The 25,855-nt window shown below is 34.0% G+C and overlaps 1 protein-coding gene across 1 annotated transcript; it reads right to left on the reverse strand.

Moving 5' to 3' along the window:
* Window positions 1–326: 326 nt before the first annotated feature.
* Window positions 327–21,349, reverse strand: LOC111047242 (peroxisomal acyl-coenzyme A oxidase 3; the record flags this gene model as incomplete). Its single annotated transcript, XM_039418987.1, is given in 10 exon segments — window positions 327–446; window positions 2,813–2,938; window positions 4,380–4,543; window positions 5,588–5,703; window positions 7,152–7,326; window positions 8,776–8,923; window positions 13,809–13,865; window positions 13,867–13,968; window positions 15,282–15,440; window positions 21,199–21,349. Coding segments are annotated over 10 exon segments (1,317 nt in total).
* Between the last annotated feature and the right edge of the window lie 4,506 nt (window positions 21,350–25,855).

Genomic DNA, 25,855 nt, shown 5'->3' on the forward strand with positions numbered 1-25,855 from the left:
CGAGGGCGGTACGAGGGAGGAGCGTGCTCGGTGCTGGTTGGAAGCGCGAATATGTGTACGCAGCTTAGAGCACACACCAGTTAGACAAGACAAGACTAGTCACGTCTAGTCACAATACTTCACATAGTTGCTTATGAAGACATGTCTAATTGCAATGACTAATCGGTGTGTGTTGCTTCATAAGCAACTATGTGAAGTATTGTGACTAAACGTGACTAGTCTTGTCTTGTCTTGACTAACTGGTGTGTGCCCACCCTAATAGTCACATGGTTGCTAATGAGAGCCATGAGAATCAGGACATAAGTTACACATGTCCTGATATTACTTCATTTAAATGCATGTCCGCCACAAGCTTCACGGCATTCTTGCAGGGCATTTCGACAGATCCATGTGAACAGAGGCTTAGTACAGCAAACCACTGCATGCACGCCTGACACCATCATTTGCTGCAAATTCAACAAATCAACATTGAAATTATCAATTCACTAATAGACAATTTATCAGCAAAAATCTGGTGTGGCGCACTCACACAACTTTCCTTGCCGTTATGAAAATTGATCACCTGACGCTAGTGTTCCCGCGCATCACAAGTCTACTATTCAAAGATCTGAGCCAGCTGGTGACAGGAAAATAACGCTGGAGACACACGAGGTCTGCTATCTTTTTATAGTGAATGATTTAATAGAATCAACAGTTGCCAACAGTTTTCAATTGAATAATCACATTCTATCGAATTTCGAGCTTATTTTTAATTTTAGGAGAAAATGTTACTGAACATTAAATTAATTGTAGAGATTTTCATTCTCAATCTTTTCCACTTGAAATTTTTTGTTTAAATTGTATCTGAAGCCTGTTAATTGGGAAACTGAAATCAAACTTTGGGTAGATGGGGCGGAGCTCCTGAAATTGTTACAGATATTGGACGTGTGGCAGTTGATAGAGCTTATCAATGACTATTTCAGGTATAAATTTGATAAAAATCGTTGGAGCCGTTTTAGAGAAAATCGCGAAAACCCCTGTTTTTGACATTCTTGCCATTTTAGCCGCCATCTTGAATTGCATTTGATCGAAATTGTTCGTGTCGGATCCTTATAGTATAAGGACCTTCAACTTCCAAATTTCAAGTCATTCCGTTAATTGGGTGATGAGATATAGTGTACACAGACACACATACACACGCATACACATACAGACCAATACCCAGAACCCACTTTTTTGGACTCAGGGGACCTTGAAACGTATAGATATTTAGAAATTGGGGTACCGTAATTTTTTTCGGAAAGCGATACTTTCCTATCCTTTGGTAATAGGGCAAGGAAAGTAAAAATTAATACGCTATCTAGAAGAATGAATATACTGAAAAATATGTCTTCGAGGTTTAAAGCATGATTCTTTCAACATAGCCATACAATAAAATTAATAATATTACTTTGTCAAGAGATCATGAGTGAGGGTATGATCACATTGGATGCGTGTATGTGCAAGTGCATGTCAGATCATGCATTAGCTAAAACTTAAAATCTAAAAATATCCATTGAAAAACATTATGATTGTCTATAGCTGCACACACTGAACGCAACCATCAAGTGCACGCGTTCAGTGTGAGTGTTCCTATTGCTCTATTCATAGTTTGTTTCTCATCTGAGCGCTTTGTCATGCGTAACCAACCGTGCACTTGTACATATACGCATCCATGTGATCATACCCTAAGACTGTCCAAGGACCTGTTTAGAAATATTTCAAAATAGGAACAGCCATCAGTAGGATGTTTACACACATGCGAATTAATAATATAATATTACTATAGAGAAATTCAAGTTATTTGAAAAAATGAATAATAGGTTAGTATGTTAGTTTTATTTTTACTTTTACTTCTATTGCCAGATAATAAAGTTGAAGTGATTATGTGTCAACGTTAAAAGTGGAAAGTTTTCCTGAAACCCAGATTTTCCTGAGAATTGAGCCTAATTATTCATAATATAACATATAGATCTGTTCAGTGAATGAAATTAATGAAAATTAATAAAAGGTTAGTATGTGAAAACGTTACTGAGTTTTCCTGAAATCCAGTTTTTCCTGAGAATTGAGCCTAATTATTCATAATATAACATATAGATCTGTTCAGTGAATGAAATTAATAAAAATGAATAAAAGGATAGTATGTGGAAACGTTACTGAGTTTTCCTGAAATCCAGTTTTTCCTGAGAATTGAGCCTAATTATTCGTAATATAACCTATAGAATAGAATAGAATAGAATATTTATTGCAGCAATATCCGAGGTCTTCAGATACAATACAAGTGTCAAATATATACAACATGATACAAAATACAAATATATTACATCAGTAAGTTACACTATCAGTACCCTATGATAACATAAATGTCACCTGATTTTCAACTTATAACCGAATATTCCTAGCTAATGTATAAAAATCTTCAATCTTGTTTAAAGGATTAGCTGCTAAGAAGCGTTTCATATGATTTTTAAAAGTTCCATTCTCCATATTTCTAAGATCTTCGGGGAGTGCATTAAACAATTTTATTGATAGAAATAGAAATGTTTTTGTGTACTAGAATAGGTATACGATAAGACCGATACAGACCCGTTCAGTGAGTGAAATTGATAAGATTTAAATGAAATTGATAAGAATAAATAAAGGGTTAGCATGTGGAAACACCACTGACGTTTTCTGAACCCCAGATGTTTCCTGAGAATTGAGCCAATTATTTATAATATAACCTATAGACTTGTTCAGTGAATGAAATTGATAAGATTTAAATGAAATTGATAAGGGTTAACGAGCATCTTACCACATCCCTGAATCCAGCCGTGTCCGTTTTTGAGATGACGACACAGTCAAGATATTGGTCGGTGAACTGCTGGATGAAGAACTTCAACGCATAGGCAGCTGCCACGTATGGAAACAGTCGCCATTGCTAAACACAAAATCAAATATTTCACATACAAGTTGAGCATTACAAACTACACCAAAAAACACTTAGGGCCGTTTTTCGAGCTCAGGATTTAGCTTTGTTCTAGACTTTAAACAGCTGGAGTCAGAAAATTGTGTTTCCAAAACGGGGTGTAGTCGTAGTTTTTATGATAATCTTTATTTTCTCATTTCTATAATAAATTGGAAAAGTTTTTCCTTGACGAAATGAAATATTCCTAAATAATTCAAAATAACTGAAACTTTACACTATATTTTCTCTTTATTTTATTTTGTGTTCAATTTTAGAAACTTGTATGCTATTACATTCCACAATCACAATATCAAATTAATGATTGAGTGAAATTCAACAGGATAAACCCAAAATTGTTTCTCTCCCAAAACTATTTCAATGTTAGGATGAACTGTAATAATGATAATATTCGTATGGCTTTTATTGAAGTTCCTGACGGCAGTTCCAACTCGCCAGAATATACAGTCATATATATGGGAACCCTGCAATAGGTTGGAGACTGTTGTAGATATAATACCTTGACTTTCAGGATACGTTATTGGTCAAATATTCTACCTTTTGACGTACAACTGAATTTCAACCCCTGATAAGGGGGTGACTTAGGGGTTGTAACTCAGATATTTAAAATGTAAACACCCATTGTGTCGTACATCATTTTAAAGGACATTTAAAACAAGAAAGATAACATCAATTGAAAAGTTATATGATACTTGTATCCAAAATGGCGACTGATTGAAGATTTAGTTTTAAAGGAAACGAGGGGTTGTAACTCGAATATTTTAAATGTAAACACCGATTGTATGATACATTATTTTAAAAGCCTTTACAAAACGAGAAAGATGACATCAATAAAAATGTTCTATGCTACTTTTATCCAAAATTGTTGCTGATTGAACTTTATCAATTATTTCTCTAAAAACCATAACTTTCTCGTTTTGAAAAGGCCTTTGAAATGTTTAAAATGATGTATCACACAATGGGTGTTTACATTCAAAATATTTGAGCTACAATCCCTCATTTCCGTAAAAACTAAAACTTCAATCAGCCGCCATTTTGGATACAAGTATCATAGAAAAATTTTATAGATGCCATCTTTCTTGTTTTGAAAAGGCCTTTAAAAATGATGTACCACACAATGGGTGTTTACATTTAAAATATTCGAGTTACAACCCCTAAGTCACCCCCTTATGAGGGGTTGAAATTAAGTTGTTCGTCAAAAGGTAGAGTATTTGACTAATAACTTATTCTGGAAGTCACAGTATTATATATCTACAACAGTCTCCAACTTATTGAAGGGTTCCCATACATATGACTCACTCTGTATAATTTAAGCCGTCAATGGGCCTTACGAGGATGAACTGTTATAAATCAATAAAAGAGATTCATATGAAAGTCTGCATAAATCTTGACTCACATGCAGCTGATACTCGATGAGCGGAGTCTCAATGCCTTGCTGATCGCAGAACTGAGTTCGCTGAGCGGCATACCTGACAGCTATCACACAGGCCTTGGCCAGCGTGTTCGAGCTCTCCTGCATTATGGCCACGCGGCCACACGACAAGTTCTCTAGCGCCGCTCCTAAACAATAAATCAGACATTGCAATTAAATAGATTCAAGATGAAAAAATAAATAAAATATCGAGCTCTCTGATTATCACCACGCTGCCACACGACAAGTTCTCTAGCGCTGCTCCCAAACATACAACTGCAATCAAATAGAGTTAAGATGACAAAATAATAGGATAGGAGGAAGGGGGTTTTCAATTCTCAGTTCGTCAAGTTCTCAGTTAATCAAGTACGTATTTCATGAGATACTGAAAAAATGGGAAGTTGTGATACTGAAGATAGAGGCCAAGACTTTAACATGACTCCCACCACATGAGATTCAACTCCGATTTTTTTGGGGAGGGGAGTTTGGTCAGTATGCTCTCGGCAGCCAGTACCCTCATTTCAAGAATTCTCTAGAGTGAGAGGGAAAGATGTGTGAGAGAGACATTCCCAATCCTTCATCCCTACCAAGCACCCCCTGGTTTGAGGGGTTGAGGTTCATATTATATCTCGTTGCCTCTACTATGATACTCAATATAACATTTCTTGAGATACTGAAATGAATGGGAATTTGATCCATACAGTTCAACTAGTTACAGGGCTCTGTGTGGCTGCAAGCAAACAGGTGAGGAATGGGATGTTAGTATAGGGAAACAACTCCTGGACCTTGTAAAGGGCTTGGGACACACAATAAGCTTCGGTTGACGTGTGAGAACCTTTGGATCTTTGAATCCGTCCCTTCAAAAACATAAACAAACAGGGCATCAAGTTTTCGTTGCAAGAAACATCTTGTAATAATATAGTAAGTTGGGGGATGAATTTATGAAAATATTTTTTTTCAGGAGCATAAGTAGCAACATTTGAATTTAAACTCTCAGTTCAAATAGTTTTGGAGCAACTGATATTATTTTGAGAGTGAAAGTATAACCCTATTTTTTGGGAAATGTCATTCATAAAAATTCGGAAGAGACAGTTGCGGGTTTATTCTGGTCTCTCCCGATCATTATAAATGAATTTTACATCCATTATAAATTAATATTAATTTAAAGTAAGTAGATAAATAAATAAACATACCGAGTATTCTTTGAGGATCGGAGAAGGAGGTCTCGTACTCTCCTTCAGGCGTAATATCACCAGTTCTATTTAGCAGATTTTCCCTCGGTATCCGATATTTGTGGAACATTATGAACCTGCAATCCAGAAATTGAGAATTCGATCCACAGTAATCATTAACGATCAATCTTCAAGTTCATATGCAATATCATTTAATCTATTGAAAGTTCCATATTCTAAATTAATTTTCATAGGGCTACTTGTTAATTTTTTTATTGGAATAGTCTGAATTGGATCGCAGCATTGCTCTTTTGGAGTACATTGTTGCCAGATTTCACAGAAACCAGAAAGCCTGTGAAATAATTGTAAGCAAGGAAGAACAAAAAATAGAGTGTAGGTCAGTTTTTATATCGTATTATATCCTATTATATTAAGCGAGCAATTTCTGTGTATCTGAATATATTTTTATATTTTATTATTTATATTTATTTATGGTTATTTATGTCCAACGGATCTCGAAAACGGCTCTAACGATTTTCACAGAATTTGGAACATAATAGGTTTATGATATAAAAATTTGCACTAGGTCTCATCCCTGGGAAAACTCGCTGAAGGACTTGAAAAGGATAACAATTATTCATCCTTGGAAAAACAGATGATAATTTCTTCGTCTGTTGAAACAGGAGAGAAACAGATTTATTTCCAGCTGTGTAATCAATCAGCGAGAAATATTATCTAGACAATTTAATCGACTTGATCAAAATAATCTGATTTGTTGACATGACATGATAATCCTTCTAAACTAGAATATATTATAATTTTCGAAGTTGATCATTATTTGTCAATTTTAAATGATTAGTGAGTGTTATTTTGTTATTCAATTTGGTTTGTAAATAATCTAAATTAGAACTTTTTTGATTTCAAATGTTTGGACTGAAAATTGATCCTGAATTCAAGTGTATGGAACATAACCTACTTTCTGGACTATTTATGGTGTATAAATCAACATTCAGGGAAGAAACGGTTTTGGATTGTGCCTGTTAGTCCTTCCTCAATCATTTTAGAGATTTGTGTTCGGTTTATCAATAGTCAATAAATAAATAACGAGCGAAGCTCGGTGCCCCGATATTTGATGTTAATCCATTTCAAACAAGGCATAGCATCGCTTCGCTAAAGCTACATAGTAAGCGTCTCCAATACTACGTTTTCCAACGTAGCCATGCACGTATCTCTTGTAGGGCATGCGATAGCTAAACATTAAGCTAAACCTGAGCTAAACAATGACACTCGACCACAGCTCAAACTTTGATCAAATACAAAACTAATAAGAACTTATATTCCGGTGTGAAAGGTTTGTAGTTTGCCTATTGATGTATTCTCTTGTCTGTTGTGTTTGATGAAGAAGGATATTAGTAATATAATATATTACACTTTGACGTGTCATATACTGCGGGAGCGTTTCTCCCTTGATGCACTTTCATGTGACGAATAAGTAAAGTATGCTATGTTGCCCGCTAATGCGGTGTGAAATGGCATTGAGTGTGAACACTGCCATAAGAACCAATGGTAAGGTTTTCATTCTCACCCGTTATCGATGCCATGCAGACCGGCCTTCTCACCCAGGTCGCCGACCGTGATGCCCGGGAAGGGCAGCAGAGTGCTGGGGTCCCTTATGGGCACCACAAACAGGTGCAGGCCATGGTTGGTGCCATCACCTGCCAGCAGCTGAGCGAACAACAGCGCATGCGTGCACTGCTTGCCTACAACACACACACACATACACAATCAATCATCAGTCACTGAGCAAACAACAGCGCATGCGTGCACTGTTTGTCTACAACACACACATAATCAGTTATTTGAATGTAACGTTCTCTGTGATGACGGTTACTGAGCACTGTCAAAGAGGAAAGAGCATGAGAAGATATGCCATGGTCAGAGGGTGTTTATGTTTCAAATTTCACTGTTAACTAAACCGATAGTCCTAGTAGTTATTTTTTGTGAAGGTATGTGACGCTGGTAGTCTCTCATACTGTGCCCTTCTTACACTCTCACCACAAACAGTAATAATATAGTAATCGGCTATAGTTGACAAAAATTCTGCTTGAAATTTGGAGCATCAACGAACTATACCATGTGATATCTTCTTATGCTATCTTTTCTCTATGGCACTGTCTACTGGATAGAGTACTTGCGTATCAGCCTAGAGATACCAGGTTCAAACCCGCTCATCCCCAAGAAATTTTGACCAAGTCACTCCCGTGTTATCGGATGGGCACGTTGAAGTACGTATCTCGGTCGTGACTGAAGTATGACAGTCGGAAGGCCCATTGACGGCTTAAATTATATATATTCAGCCGAGGTGGGACCTTCTCGCAAGGTACTCTCCACCAAAAAAGCTATACGAATTTACTTTTTCCTGAGCACTGTGATTGGTCATTCCCGATAATATAAACATATTTCTATTTAAAGGCGAAAACATAACCTCCTAACTTCTCCTTTTTACCATGTGAAAATTCACAAAGCCATCTTGACTTTACACCGCACCGTAATTGGCAAGTGCAGGTAACGTTTCCATTCAATCAGTTCTTCGAATGTAACGTTATTTGTGATAACGATTACTGAGCACTGTGATTGGACGATTGGACATTTCAAATAATATCAATACATTGTCATTTAAAAGCGAAAACCTAACCTCTTAATCTTTCCTTTTACCTTGTGCAAATTCACATCAATTTCAGGATGTGAGTTGAATCTTGCCAGCACGCCATCAGCTGATCGATAAACGGTTGTAATCAGCAGACCGTTGCCATGATTCGTACTCTGCCGGATCGGTACTCTATATTTTAGGTTTTGATGAACTGAAAATTCACATTCATTTTAGGATGTGAGTTGAATCTTGCCGGCACACAATCAGGTGATCGATACTCTCTGTCGCAATCCGTTTCCGTTAACGGGTCGGTACTCTGTATGATAGGTTTTGATTATTTATGTATTATTTCTTCGACATGTCTGCTACATGACACTGCATTAACCTTGCCTTAGGCCTGTATGCAGATACTCGGTTTAAACGGAGAAATGTCAGCTGTTTAAACCCCGAATGATACACATTATGATAAATGCAACCATTTTCTCAAGTAAACATGGTTTATCATATGGCCCTTAATCAGCTATTAAGCATTGCATTGACTGATTATCTGCTACTTTACCTAGATTGCCTACCCAGCATTTGGTGGCGCCGACGTCGGGTGTGTTGATGACAAACTGCCTGGTCTTGGGGTCATACTCGGCCACAGTACGCATGCGCTTGGTGTCACTTCCGTGCGCCAACTCTGTGATCGCCAAGCAGCTCAGAATCTACAAACAAACAATTATAATATCAAAACTAGTTTCAACCATCTACATACTATTATTAGAAGAAAGAAAAATTGAGGGCTTGAAGGAGTTCAAAAAACACTCAGGGAATTCCTTATTGTATTGTGTCCTTACAGATTAGCGGACTTCTTTGTTGGTTAATTTTTGATTAATGTATGTTATGTGAAATCTCTTTACTGTTCTGTTGAAAGATGAAAAGGATATTATAGTGAGGTCCACGTTATAATGGCAGTGTTTGATTAGCAATGGTATTGCTATACTTGTCTATCATTCAACAAAGCGGATAGCGCTATCTCTTTCTCGCTTCGCTTTGTTGCCACATCATCTTTTAACAATGTAGAATTAATAAACAAAATATTTCATCTTAATTATGAAAATTCATTATGAAATTAATGAAAATATAATTATTATTTTTAAAAGAGAATGAATAGTTAATATTACATCAATAAACCTGTATCAGCTACCGTCTATAGAAGGCATTGATAAGACAGAGGTTCGACAAGGTTGTTCGTCTATCTTTCTTCACTATCATTATAACGTGGACCTTACTATAGTAATATATTAGATTACACTTTGACGAATCATATACTGCGAAAGCGTTGCTCCTTTGATGCAGTTTCATATGACGAACAAGTAACGTAAAGTGAAGCAATCACTGTATTCCACATTGAAATATATACTGTTTATGAGAGCTCAAAGTTAAAAAAGTACATTCGTCGAGTTCAAAGCTAAATTTCAAACAGCTTAAACGCTCATAAGAAGATCAAAAACGTTAAACAAAGGAACACGTTAAAAGACTCTTATTGGAAATAATCAAAACTAATATACAGAGTGAGTCATATGTATGGGAACCCTTCAATAAATTGGAGACTGTTGTAGATATGATACTGTACCTTTTAGGATAAGTTATTGGTCAAATAAACTACCTTTTGACGTACAACTGAATTTCAACCCCTCGTAAGGGGGTGACTTAGGGGTTGTAACTCAGATATTTAAAATGTAAACACCCATTTTGTAATACATCATTTTAAAGGCCTTTTTAAAACAAGAAAAATGGTATCGATAAAAGGATCTATAATACTTGTATCCAAAATGGAGGCTGATTGAAGTTTTAGTTTTTAAGGAAATGAGGGGTTGTAACTCAAATATTTTGAATGTTAACACCCATTGTGTGGTACATCATTTTGAAGGCATCTCTGAAACAAGAAAGATGACATCAATAAAAATGTTGTATGATACTTTTATCCAAAATGACGGCTGATTAAAGTTAAGGTTTTTAAGAAATAATTGATAAAGTTCAATCAGCCGCCATTTTGGATAAAAGTATTACAGGACATTTTCATTGATGTCATCTTTCTCGTTTTGAAAAGGCTTTTAAAATAATGTATCACACAATGGTTGTTAACATTTAAAATATATGAGTTACAACCCCTCATTTCCTTAGAAACTAAAACTTCAATCAGCCTCCATTTTGAATACAAGTGTCATAGATCATTTTTATCAATACCATTTCTCTTGTTTTAAAAATACCTTTAAAATGATGTACCACACAATGGGAGTTTACACTTAAAATATTCGAGTTACAACTCCTAAGTTTGTACCAAACAATGGGTGTTTACATTTAAAATATTCGAGTACAACCCCTCATTTCCTTAAAAACTAAATCTTCAATCAGTCGCCATTTTGGATACAAGTATCATATAACTTTTCAATTGATGTTATCTTTCTTGTTTTAAATGTCCTTTAAAATGATGTAGGACACAATGGGTGTTTACATTTAAAATATTTGAGTTACAACCCCTAAGTCACCCCCTTATGAGTAGTTGAAATTCAGTTGTACGTCAAAAGGTAGAGTATTTGACGAATAACTTATCCTGAAAATTACAGTATTATATCTACAACAGTCTCCAATTTATTGAAGGATTCTCATACATATGACTCACTCTGTATATTGAGTTACAAAACATGATTTGAATATCAATTGAAACTAGATTGATATCTATGGGTCATATCTAGAGTCATGATTTTCGCTCCGAATTTTCATCTGAATGAGACAACAAATCAATACAATAGATTCATTGATTGTTGTATTTTTCAAAGGCAGAATAAAGTTTCAGTCTCATTTTCATTCTATTGTAACAGTCATAATCAATTCATCTCCTAGACAAAGGTGGATAATCACTTGTCTTTTGTTCGTTATATTTTTATTTATAAATATCTCACTGTATGGTGAGAGTGAGATTACCTCCTTCGAACTAACAGCATTGGTTGTATAGTATGCATTGAAGTTATAATTATATAAAGCTGACTGTTTGAAGTGAGACAAGCTGAAACTCTAATTTAACAAGTCAGTGACACACTTGTACAAATAGAAAGATAATTATTGTCGTTTGTGATTGAGGATCCGTTGATCACTTATTCTAAAGTTTGTCAAAACGAATGTTTGAAAGAAGTCGTTCATAGAAATTCATAGGAACACAAGACTCACATTTATAGACGTAAACATAGATTTAACACTATAGTGAGATCCACATTATAAGAGTAGCATTTGACTACAAATGGTGTTGCTATCCTTGTCTGTCATCTGACAATGCAGATGGTTACAAATCATGATGATATACAAAAAATTCATGTCGTCACAATGTCGTTCCAATATTTATTTATTTATTTGAAAATATCGTCACAATGTTGTTCAAATGTCGTTCTTATGTCGTCTCAATATCTTATCGATGTCGTCCAGATGTCGTTTCGATGTGACCTCTCCACTTTGGCAGAGCATTTGATGAACAATAAATTATTAATAAATATGAGTAAGACGAACCTATTGACATTCACCACACAGCAGGTGAAAATATTTTTTGCTATAATAAATTTAGACAACAAAGTTGTTTCTCAGTCCACCTCTACCAAGTTCTTGGGATTAACAGTAGATCAAAATTCGAATTGGACAGAACATGTCACAAGGGATTTGTCACGGGTATCGAGTGGATTATATGCTCTTAGAAAAATGTCTCCCTTTTGTAAAATAGAAACGCGAAAAATGATTTATTTTGCCTACATACACTCTATAATATATTTTGGTATTGCCTATTTTTTTTTTATTGTATCCCACACATCCGAATAATCAGACTGAGGATAAGTCAAAAAGAGCAACCTAAAGGAGGTTCTCAACACATATCATAAAATACTGTAATTATACAATAGTCACATGATATATATATATATATATATATATATATATATATATATATATATATATATATGTATATAATATATATAAAAACGCAATTAGTCAAGAGTACCTATGTACAAGGACCTGGGAAGAATCAAATACAAGGAACAATAATATATCACTCCTGCAGAAACTCATCCACAGAATAGTATGGCCTTTCAAGCAACAGCCTCTTTAACATTCCTCTGAATCTTCGTAAGTCCGCCATGTCTCTAATATCCAGAGGTAGTCTATTATATACTTTTGGGCCCATATATTTTTTCAAACATGGCGGTTCTATGAGCAGCCACTGATAGGGAGGCTGAGTGCCTTGTATTGTAACAGTTAAAGAACATTTCACTCAGTTAAATATAATGACAGTTTACAGTCTTTACATCTTTGAGACAATTATGTGTGTGAAAGAAAATCTTGGAAATATTTTGACGTTAGGACATAATCATAGGTACAGCACTAGAAACAGAGATAAACTTTTACATTTGCAAAGCCATAGGCTTGAGTTCTACAAGAAGAAGCCCACATACATAGGAGCCAAGTTCTTTAACAAGCTACCGACCCGAATCCAACAAGAGCCGAATCCCACAAAATTCAAATTGGAATTAAAGAGATATTTAACTGAAAGAACTCTTTATAATATCGAAGAATATCTGAATGAATGAGATCAGCTCCTATAAGTTGAATTGTATTGTATGTTTGTTGACCGAGCGAAGTGAGGTCTAAGATTCAAGTCGGTTTGGCATTTCTCTTAATGTTTAAATGTTTATATGTTGCGCATTTACGGCGAAACGCGGTAATAGATTTTCATGAAATTTGACAGGTATGTTCCTTTTTAAATTGCGCGTCGACGTATATACAAGGTTTTTGGAAATTTAGCATCTCAAGGATAATATAAAAGGAAAAAGGAGCCTCCTTCATACGTCAATATTAGAGTGAAAATCAGACTATAGAATTATTCATCATAAATCAGCTGTCGAGTTGACTATAAATTGCATGCCATGTCGCATGCAATTCAATATCTCAATGTAACTTAGTGAAAAATTAGCAGCTGTGTAGACTATAAATTGCATGCCTCATTGAATGCAATTTTTATGCACTATTAAATAGGATGCAAAGAACTTATAACAGCTCGTATGGGCGCCTAGATGTCTTCTGGTTTTCTTGCGCTAAATTCCGGAAAGCGTTATATTTATGATAATTAAATCTTGTGTAAGCATGATCTGATCAAATAAATAGTTAGTGTATCAGTGTGGATGTGCTTATGGTTTGGGACGTCGTTATAACTGCGCGAGGTCTACTGTTCACAGAACTACTAGTATTGTTGTATTCTGTAGATGTTTTATTTGTTTTGCACTTTATTTTAAATTGTATCTAATCAAAGATATATATTTTTGACACTTTTCATTGTATACACTGTACAAATTTATGAATAAAGAAATTATGAAATGAAATGTCGTCCCGATGTCCTCAAATAGAGCAACAAAGAAACAAACATCGGAGATGCAAAAACCTAACTTCAAAAATTTTTCTCGAGGTGTTTCGCTGTGATGACACAACCATGTAAGACGACAGTGTGTATCATGCATATTTATTTTACCGTTAGTGGCCAACCTTAGAGTGACTCTTTGGAGTGCAGCTCACCTTGGCATCCCAGACATCGCGATAGAAGTGCAGGTGCCGCTCGGTGCCCAAGCCTACCTAATATGACGTTGGCGAACAGCGAGATGCCCAGCGCTATCTTCACCGACAGACAAGGATTCACCATGGCGGTCGCCTCGTTTACACACATTATGAATTTCGTCTGCAACATACAATCAAACTTACTTAGTTAACGACAAGCATAACACTCCAAAAAATGGATAAAAATATCAATAGAAGTTTTGAAGTAGATATCAATTTTAAAACTCTACAATCCTGATCAATATGAGATAAATATATGTCCTATATGACCAGGTGACAGTTCATATACGTGTAAATGTAGTAAATTTCATTATTTTTCTAACACTTTCGTGCCCATTGATCCCAAATTGAGAACCTTGATTTTCAGGTGCCCAAGAACTTTTTTGATCAAAATTGATGAGAATGTGTTCAACGTAATTAATCTTTACTGATAGGAAATAAACGATTTTGAAATAAAAACATAAATTGAGCACCAATTGCTCGAGTTCTAAATAGGAACACTTTAAAATTTACAACAGTGAATTGATTTGTGATGATCCAGCTTTATTCCTAAATATCGGGGCACCGAGCTTCGCTCTGGAGTACAAAAGCATAGAAGCATAAAAGCGTGGTTTATATTTATTGATTTATTGATACACAGAACACAATTCTCTCAATTGATCGGGGAAGGACCAACAGGCACAGCCCAAAACTGTATCTTCCCCGAATTTTGATTTATACAATATAGTCCAAAAAGTAGGTTATGATTCATACACTATCGAATTCAAATCCAATTTTCAGTCCAAATATTTGAAAACAGAAAAGTTTGAATATAGATTGTTTACAAACCAAATTGGATAACACTAACTAATCACTTGGAACTGTAAATTATGATTAATTAAACTGATTAATCATGAATGATTTTACTTTTCAAACCCTTAAGGTTCATTCATCTTTTAGGTCGTGTTTATATTTCACAGCTGGCTATACGTCAGCTTATGAATTTCGGGGATTAGATATTTTGATTTTTCACAGACGCACTCGCACTTCCATAATCCACAGACAACGAAAGTCTCAGGTGTTTTTCCAAGGATGAATTATCCTTTTACTGTCGTTCAGCGAGTTTTCCTAGTGATGAGACCTAGTGCAATCGAATTTTTATATCATAAACCTACTATATTGCAAACTTCATCAAATCGTTAGAGCCGTTTTCGAGATCCGTTATGGACATAAATACATACCCATATAACCATATAACCACATAGCCATATAATATATATATATATATATATATATATATACAGAAATTACTCGCTTAATATAATAGGACTTATTTTATCCTCATGCATTTCATTTATGAGAAATGATGGAAATTAAATTTTCACTTTCTCTGATACGGATACGTTGGAATCCGCCTTCAATCCTCATTTATTGAATAATAGACCTATCACTGACCCGTTGCTTGTAGTCCATTGTGTCTAGGTTGTCATAGATGCCAGTGCTGGCGAATCGCACCAGCTGATGACAAGTGATGCGCTTCTGCTCGTCAGTGCTGCTCGCTTCGCTGTACTTGCTGAACAGCGGATCACTTGCCAACTTTTTCCACACGTTCATCTGCAACCAACAATTACATTCACATCAATACATAATATAATAAAGGAAAGAACTGGCTGAAACACGTACGGGATGGGAAATTCACGAATGACAGATCATCACGTCAAGGGTTAAATTAAAAACTTGACCTTCTGAGATCTTGCAGAATTGAAAATATGCATGTATAACCATCCTCGGCAAATTAAGAATGTATATGAAACATTTCAAATTAATCAGTTCACTAGTTTACAGAAATTACTGAGATATTACAATTATTGAAATGCTATTGAACTAATAATTATTGTGAAACGAAAATCCAAATTAAATGCTGTAATTCACCCCGAAGACTTCTGCTACTGCAAATATTGACAACAGGGTAAACAACTAGATGGAAATTTGATGAGCGCTACTATTCAAAAATTATTTGTCAGCCCGGGAATCGAACCCAGTACCTCCTAATTGCCGGTCAGGAATGCTTACCCGCTATGGTCAGGCTGGCCGCTATGGCTTCGTATAAAACGAGCGTTGCTATCCAGACATTGTCAGTTTGGTGTAAGGGTAAGCATTCCTGACCGGCGATTACAGGTACTATGTTCGATTCCCGGGCTGACAAATAGTTTTTGAATAGTAGCGCTCATCGAATTTCCATCTAGCTGTTTACCCTGTTGTCAATATTTGCTGTAGCAGAAGTATTCGGGGTGAATTACAGCATTTAATTTGGATTTTCGTTTAATAATAATTAATTCATTAGCATTTGAATAATTGCAATATCTCAGTAATTTCTGTAAACTACGGAACTTTAAATGTTTCATATAGATTCTTAATTTGCCGAGGATGGTTATATAGACATATTTTCAATTATTCAAGATTTCAGTAGGTCAAGTTTTAAATTTGAACCTTGCGGAGCACGAGTTACCTGCTAGTTTAAACCAAAAAATGATGGAGTCTTGATCAAGCCCGAACCTAAAATTTAAATAATTGACAGCAAGCCAGCATTATTGAAGAGAAAGAATTGTTAGTCAAGATTCATCACATCTTCAATCACATCACTCCATACATGAAAAAATTATTCTAATCTATTGAAAATGCAATCAAATTATATTGACTGCATAACAGCATCGAAGCAAAAAAAATTGGGTGAAAATTCAATCACATCAATATTAATAAGAATAACGAAATGCTTCCAACATGATTTATTGATATATTCCGAATCTTACATTTTGAAGATTCTAACTGCATTTCAGAAAACATTGTAGGTCTATGAATTCATTTACATTCAATTGTTCATCTAATTCTGTATAAATAAATTATATACAAAATATTATATATAAATAAATAATTAAATTATTTTTAAACAAGTTTTAATTTATCAAGAAAGTATATTTCGCCTCATATTAGTGCTTTGAAATAAGTTGCCAAGTGTTCTTATTCGAGTGAGCAGTTAATTTTTGTTGTGAAATCGATTCCGAATTTATAATGTTTAGCTTCTTACAAACTAACCTATTTCTTGAATGGTAGAGCAGTGAATTTTTCAAAACTCTCAACTCTCTAAGTTTCAATTCAGGACTTGTTGTTGCTGACTTCTAGTGATTGTGATTCTTATCGATGACTGACGTGTTCACTTTGACATTAAAGTTTAGCTTCAGAAGCCGGTAACCTAAAAAAGATTTTTGAGCGGGAAACCGAGTTAACGTAACCCGTTAGCTACGAAACAGCTGTTTTTGACAGTTCTAGAATGACTTTGCAACTGTCGTCTATAAGTAGATGATAACTAACTTATACCAGTATATCTGATGTAATATTAACTATTCATTATACATGACACATCTATACATCTATTTTTTATCGTGATAAACAAATAATTCAAAATGATTGGCAGAGAAAAAATATGACCGTTAAAAGTTATGAACGTTTTGAGTCTACGTCATTCATGCACCTCCTTGCTCACTACAATTAAAACAGATTCTAATCTGTAAAATGTAATTTAGACGCTTCCGTTCAGTTTTCAATGTAGCACCAATTGGTGGCACTCCATATCAAGTGGATAAGTGCTCTTGTCACTGAGTCCATTAAAAATCCCCCATTTTCAGAAAATATTCTATTTTCAATGTAGCAGTCAATTGAGACTTATTAGCAATTGAATAAAGTGTCCATAAACTTCATACTGTCAGCATCATTTGAATGGTAAGCTGCCAGTAAGCCTACCGAAGAGTGAATGGACCGGTTTAAACGTTTCGGTCAACATTCTAATTTTTCATCAAACGATCAATTGAGAGATAAACGATTTCAATTGTTGAAAATTTCGTCGGCTGATTGAAGCCTAAAGGGGTCTTATCTATTTAAACTATAGTGAGGTCCAAGTTGTAATGGCAGTGTAGAAAAATAGAAGAACAGTGTTACCGATTATGTGCATTGCAACTGCCGTCTATTTATAGAGAATAACTGATACCGGTATATCTGATGTAATATTAACTGTTCATAATAATGAATTAATAGTTTGACAAAAGTTTTGACAATAGTTTTAAATAGTTTGACAAAAGTTTAACCATAACCAATTTTTGGACAATTTCTATCGAAATTTGGGAAAGGAACAATTTTGGACCTGTTGATCCTTTTCCAAACATTCATAATTGTAGAATATTTATCTCAAAATACAAGATACATAAGACAAATATAAATTATAATAAATCTTTGGCACAGCCAGCAAAGTCAGACTTGTCCGCTAGCTGTGAGAAATGATTTTGAGAATGAATTAAGAATGATATTTTATGTATCAATGTATAAATAAATTAAAACAGGAGACACAAGACATAAATAGATTGAAAACACTTAAAAACTTACATTATAAACGGAAATTTTCGGGAACTGAGTTCCCTTTCTCAACCGAGCAGATAGTGGTCTCTCTCTCTGACTCTCTGCTCGGTTGAGAAAGGGAACTCAGTTCCCGAAAATTTCCGTTTATAATGTAAGTTTTCAAGTGTTTTCAATCTATTTATGTCTTGTGTCTCCTGTTTTAATTTATATCACGAAGTGTTTTCTGTTATGTGCTACAAATGTATAAATAAATGTATGTATAATCAATTACATTCAAATCGTCAAGAAATAATATATTTTCCAATGATAAAATAATCAATTTCAGTAATCGAGATGAAATCTTTTGTAAATTAATTATATTTCTACATTGTTAAAGAGCGATAAGGCAACGTTGCGGAGCTATTAAAGGATAGCGCTATCTTTTTTGTCGAATGATAGACAAGGATAGCAGCACCAATGTCCATCAAATACTGCCATTATAACTTGGACCTCACTATTATCGTTGCATTTCAGGTTTCTCGGAAACATTTTAATTATTATTTGTCATTATTATAACAACTGTTAATGGAATGTAATCAATCATACAGTTAACAGTACGTTTTATCAGTGTATTAGGATAATATTGTATCTGATGTAGCCTACATAGTTTGTAATTTGAACAGTACTTTATTAATGTAATGTAATTTAATCTCTATTACTCACTCATGATGATAAGAGATGAGTAGTAAATAAAGTGTTATTTGACAGTAAATTTTGTATGTAAACAGTGGAATGTCATTAGCCTATAGTGAGGTTCACGTTATAATGGCAGTGTTTGATTAGCAATGATATTACTATCCTTGTCTACCATTCAACAAAGCGGATAGCGCTATATCTTTCTCGCTTTGCGCTGTTGCCAGACCGTCTCTTAACAATGTAGAATTAATAATTAATTAACAAATTAATTATGAAAATTATGATCTTAATTATTAAAATTCATTATTAAATTATTGGAAAATATTATTTATTGCTTGATAAAATATAATTGATTATTTTAAACGAGAATGAACCGTTAATATTACATCAATAAACCTGTATCAGCTACCGTCTATGGAAGGCATTGACAAGACAGAGGATCGGCAACGTTTTTCTCCTATCTATCTCCACTGCCATTATAACGTGGACCTCACTCTAGGTAACCAGACATATCCAATAGCAAAAACAGTGTTTCTTGTTGACAACGAATTTTGGATGGAGAGACTGGATAGAAATTCTTTAGCTTTTGAATAGGTCTATCTGATTTATATTATAGTGTAGCATATTCGAAGATTTATCACCTTATTGGATCGAAGCCTGGAATTCATCAATTCATTCTCATTGATCTCATTAGCAACTCATTTGAAAGCTGAACAATATGAATCAATCCAAGGTTTTTTGAGAAATTTAGTCATTTTTCTTTTTTGATATTTAGTTTTCACAGAGAATGATGCCCACATATTAAGCTTCATCATCCTTCCCAATACCCACGCAATGGGTAAAGCGGTTACAACTGAACAATTTACAAATAAACATAACCTATTTTTGGACAATTTCTATCTAAATATGGGAAAAGAACAGTTTTGGGCTTTAAGCCTGTTGTTCCTTCCCCAATCATTCATAGTTGAGAATGATATTATTGTAACCTATGTATTAATGTATAAATAAATAGATTCACTTTGAACTGTCAGCATATTCCTTATGATAATAACAACAATGCTTCCTAATCAACCAATGCTCACGGCCTCAAGTGAATCTAGAGTGAAACTAAAAGAGTATAAATTCAAATTTATTTGAAAATAAAACATATCTTGAACCATTGAAGGATAAATTTTGCACTATAGTGAGGTCCACGTTATGATTGCAGTATTTGATCAACATTGACGATGTTGCTATCCTTGTCTATCATTCGACAAAGCAGATAGCGTTATCCCTTTCTAGCTCCGCAACGTTGTCAGATCGTCTTTAACGATGTGAAAATACAACTTGTATTTTCATTTATAAAGTGATTATGTTAGTGGTAAAAAAAAATAAACAGCTTCACAACAAATTCAGATGTACACCATCATAATACTAGGCATAGAAATAATATCAGTGTTCAGTATCATAGACTTTCTCTTTATAAGAAAAAGCCCAGTTATATTGGTGTGAAATTATTGAATAGGCTGCCAACTCATATAAATCCTAGGACGCATTCCTTTAAAACAGACTTATATAGGTTCTCAGTTGATAAGAGTTACTATAGTATTGACGAATTTTTAAATGGAATGTAGTGTGTTTCAATGTTATTTATGTATGCCAATGTAATTTTAATGTATGATTTACATAATAACTTGCCGTGTGAATTATCTTTTATAAAGTTTTCGACTGTAAATCTTCCTGACGTTATTCAACTGTATGGAAATTGTCTGTATTATTGTTGAATAAAATGAATATTCTATTCTATTCTAACTAATTAACAAAATATTTAATCTCGATTACGAAAATGTATTATTTGATCATTGAAATTTTTTTCTTGATGAATAAGATATAATAATATTATAGATTGACCTGGGTGGCTCAGGTCTGTTGTCAGAGTTTTCAGGTCGCAACTGATCATGTTCAGGGTCTCTGACATGACCTAACTATTGCTTTCTAGGTAGCCGGAAACGAATAATATTCTTCTTCTCTATCGAACCCTTCTGCCTCTCAGCGTCGGGTCTAGGCAGCCGGGAACGACTAATAAAATATAATTGAATATTTTAAACAAGAATGAACAGTTGATATACCGGTATCAGCTATCCTCTATGAAAGGCAGTGACAAGGCAGAGGATCGGCAACGCTGATCGGACCACACGATAGACACATGAATGTTGTGAATTTCTCCATATTGAGGTGAAATAAATGAATGTTCAAAACGTTGTCATACAGTGAAGCCGACTCCAAACGGTCACCCATCCACACCGCTTACCTTGATCTTGAGGTCGAGCGGTTGTTCTACGAAAGTGCGCATCATTTTCCAGTCGAAGGCAGCCTGTTGCCTGTACTTGTCGAGGGCGGGACAAGGCGGCAAATCGGCCAGCTCAACCAACTCCACATGTTTCATCTCCATGCCTTCCATACTGTTCACTCTGCAACAAACACAAACAAATTGTTAGCTTCCATGTTCCATGTTAAGCATCACCTGTAAGATTGGTGATCAAGAACTCTGGATCAAGACCGAAAATATTGTAGTCAAAATATTTTAATTCTAGGCATTTATCAATTCTTTATTTCATTTTTTTATTTAATTATTTTCCCCTTTACTACTTGAAAGTTGTCTCTCATACATCAAGAATAATATAGTAAAAAAACAGTGTGTTTCGCACCTAGGGCTGAAAATGTGTGTTTGCCGGCTCGATATCACAGTTTCCAAGTTCGAGACTAAATTGAGAACTTCAAGCGTTTGAGAGCCGGCAGAACAGTCTTGCCCAAGTTGAGATCGCTATTTTTCGCCACACAATGGAGGATGATAACCTCGACACATATATTATACAGTTAGGTATCATTTTGTTAACCTTGAATATTGTTATATTATTGAAAATGTATGAAAAAATAATATTTAATGTTCCTGAATTTATGAATAAACTAATCTGGATGTGTCGTCCAACATCCAGAGAAACAAACAACAACAACAACATAAATAAAATGAAAACTTGATGAGCTGAAAACTTGACAAACCGAAAACTGGACGAATTTAAAACTTTACGAAATGAGAACTTTATAGACGAACTGGGCGTGTCTGACTGCACATTGCTACTTATACAATTTCGGTGTGCTGGTCTCTTGACTCAAATACCTGGCAAAATAAAAATTTGATGACCTGAAAACTTGACGAAATAAGCACTTGACTAACTGAAAACTTGACGAAATGTGAACTTGACAAACCAACTGCGCATGCCTGACTGCGCATTGCTACTTATCAAATTTCGGCGTGCTAGTCTCTTGACTCGAATAGCTGGCAAAAACTCAGCTGGTTGATCAAATGTTTTCGCTATGCATAGTAGTATCTAGATGCTGTGGAAGGTGTGAATCGGTTCAGGGATCAACTTGTGAGACAGTGACTATACGTCGATTTAACCCTGATTAACCTTGAACAATCATCCGCTTACCACATTGGTTCTCGTGTAATTTAATCACGGTTAAATTTGACATTCATCTAATGTCAGGTGTAGGTAATTGATTATATTATAAAATGATAAAGAACAGCTTTCAATTTTAAAAATCATCATCTTGAAGCTTTTTATTGGATCTAGACAATACTAATAATTTTGAAAAATTTGCATTATTATTAAAATAGCAATAGCACCAGAAACATTGAACTGAGGCGTTTGAACATAGCCTACATTTTTTCCTGTGTGCACTACTATAATCTCACTTAGCTCATTCATAGCTCACTTAAAAGGTATTGAAGAATCGAGGATTTCTGATCAATTAAACCAAGATCTAGGATAAAACTATTCTACACTACTCTAAAGGAAGCTCATTCTCATGTAAGTGATACATTGTCTACAAGTTTTTTTTTGGAACCTCTAGCATTCCTAAAAAGTAAAAGTTCAAGATCAGACTTGACTGCTTTTTTATTTCAAGCTTGAACGATGCAAGAAAAAGTACTTGAGTCGATTTCATGGCTTCTAAAGATAATATTATATTACAGGAATACTGTAGTTTGAAGTTGATCTTATTATATCTTGTGATTTTTGGAAGTTTTACTGATGATTATGTTCTTGTTCTTAGTTTAAATGATAGATGAGTTTTATTTGAACAGTCAATGGACTCACAGATTGTAAAACTCAAAAACAAAGTAATGGGAATTAAAAACAGTAAAATAATTATCAGGTAATTTACTGAGAAAACTTCATTTTTTAATGTTGATTTCACTCTTTCATTCAATGGCATAAGTGACAGTTATCTTTTTTTCTTTTGGGCTACTTTTAAATATAAATAAAAATATAAATCTGAGTACACTTTTTAAAAATTATGTTTCGGTTTCGTTCCACAACATGTTTCGGCTATATTATAATCAGATTTATATTTTTATTTATTGACAGTTAATTATCATAAATACTGTTTTACAGGTCCAATACAAAATCATGATTTACAATCACTGTTGTAGAAGTGAAACTAATTTGAAAAAGTGAAAGTGAAACAATAATTTGGATTGGCTACAGTTTCATTTGATTAGAAGAAAAATAATGTAGGAGTATAACTCAGTTTTAATGTTCAACCTTGGAACAAATGAGATACCTTAATTTAAAACCAAATTTTTCAAAAACATGTATGTTAAATTCTTTTAATCAATTAACAGAATATTATTTTTAATACAATTTAATTAAGGGTTCTCTAAGCCAAACTATATTTAAAATTAGATTTCAAGTATTTCTAATTTTAGTGATAATAATGTAAAATAATATATCTTCTATGTTTGGTTTTGAAGCATCTAAATTTGAAAATTTACTTTGCGTCTAAAAATTTTTTGAAATGAACAACTACAAGACTTAACCTATTTCGGACTATGTGTAGCCTTATCTAAATTTGGGTGAGGAATAGCACAAGGTTTCCTTATTTTTTCTCTCCCTATCATTTTGATGATGTGCTTATTATATGAATCAATAAATATTATGAGAAATAATAAAGAATAAACTACGAGATGATAATCATATTCAATTATTATGTTCTTCAAGATATAATATTTAAATTTGTATATTAATATTTTATTATATATATTCAAGTGTCCCCACACAGGGTAGCCAATAGGAACACATATTAGAAATTAGGAAACAATATTGTATTTGCTTTTATTTGGGATGTATTTGATTGTTATTTATTTTTTGAATAAAGAATTTGAATAATTCTTCATATTTTTAACACCAAATGATAAAGTGATTCAGAGTGTCTGTTCACACCTTTATTTACGTATAATATGAAATACAAAACGAACATTGAACCTCTGATTTACATACACTTAATTAATTACCCAAAACAAGGGAACAATCAATAGACGTGAGCCCATTATAATTTACATACACATAATTAATTTTCCCAAAACAGGGAAACTATCAATGGACGTGAGTATAACTAATGAAACAATGTAACATCAGGGTCATAACCTCCAAACAAACCTGATAAAGAAAGGACTCTATACTATAAAAGACAATGCAAGCTTTCTAGTCTGCTTCAAGACAGTACAATGAACTAGAATGAGATCAACTTTATTGTTCGTTGAAATGGGAAGCATTGGCTTTATATATACGGAATACTGACAGTTTTATATGAATCTCACTATAGCCTAGTTGCTACTCGATAATGTATTCAGGTGACTACAGTGAGGTCCACGTTATAATGGCAGTGGAGAAAGATAGAAGATCAACGTTGCCGATCCTCTGTCTTGTCAATGCCTTCTATAGAGAGTAACTGATACCGGTTTATTGATGTAATATTAACTGTTCATTCTCGTTTAAAATAATCAATTATATTTTATTAATCAAGAAATAATATTTTTCAATGATTTCATAATGAATTTTCATAATTAAGATGAAATGTCTTATTAATTAATCATTAATTCTTCATTTTTGAAAGACGATCTGGCAACAGAACAAAGCGAGAAAGAGATAGCGCAATCTGCTTTGTCGAATGATAGACAAGGATTGCAATACCATCGCTAATCAAACATTGCCATTATAACATGGACCTCACTATAGTAGTATAGAGTAACGTTACCTATAGTCAGGTCCACGTTATAATGGCAGTGTTTAATTAAAGATAGTATTGCTATCCTTGTCTATCATTCAACAAAGCAGATAACGCTATCTCTTTCTCGCTTTGCTCTGTTGCCAGGCCGTATTTGAACAATTTAGAATTAATGATTAATTAACAAAATATTTCATATTAATTATGAAAATTCATTATGAAATTATTGAAAAATATTATTTATTGCTTAATAAAATTCAATTGATTATTTTAAACGAGAATTAACAGTTAATATTACATCAATAAACCTGTATCAGCTACCGTCTATAGAAGGCATTGACAAGACTAAGGATCGGCAACGTTGTTCACCTATCTTTCTCCACTGCCATTATAACGTGGACCTCACTATAGTGAAGATGACTTGATTTGAAGATAAATATAAAGTCTCTGCTAGTAGTCAATACACTATAATAGTGTAATTCACTTTGAGCTGTCAGCATGGCAGGTATATAACACAAGCGTTTTTCATTCAACTAATGCTGACAGTTTTAAGTGGTTCTTACTGGACATGTCAAAGGCTTAACCTCTATAAAAAGCTGGCATTTCATTGACATATCAATTGTTATTTCTCTCACATCCTACTGTATGATACTGTATATAAAGTTTTTCAATAGTTTAGACTAAATATCAGGGCAACGAGCTTCGCTCGTTATTTTTATCTATTGATAAAAAGAATACAATTCTCTAAGATGATCGTGTTTATATTTTACAGCTGGCTATACGTCAGCTTATGAATTTCGGGGATGCGATATTTTGATTTTCCACAGAATCACTCGCTCACTTTTTACCATCCACAGACGACGAAAGTCTCAGCTGTTTCAGCCAAGGATGAATTATCC

The sequence above is a fragment of the Nilaparvata lugens genome, unplaced genomic scaffold (genome assembly GCF_014356525.2).
Source record: "Nilaparvata lugens isolate BPH unplaced genomic scaffold, ASM1435652v1 scaffold801_1_2, whole genome shotgun sequence".
NCBI classification, from domain to species: domain Eukaryota; kingdom Metazoa; phylum Arthropoda; class Insecta; order Hemiptera; family Delphacidae; genus Nilaparvata; species Nilaparvata lugens.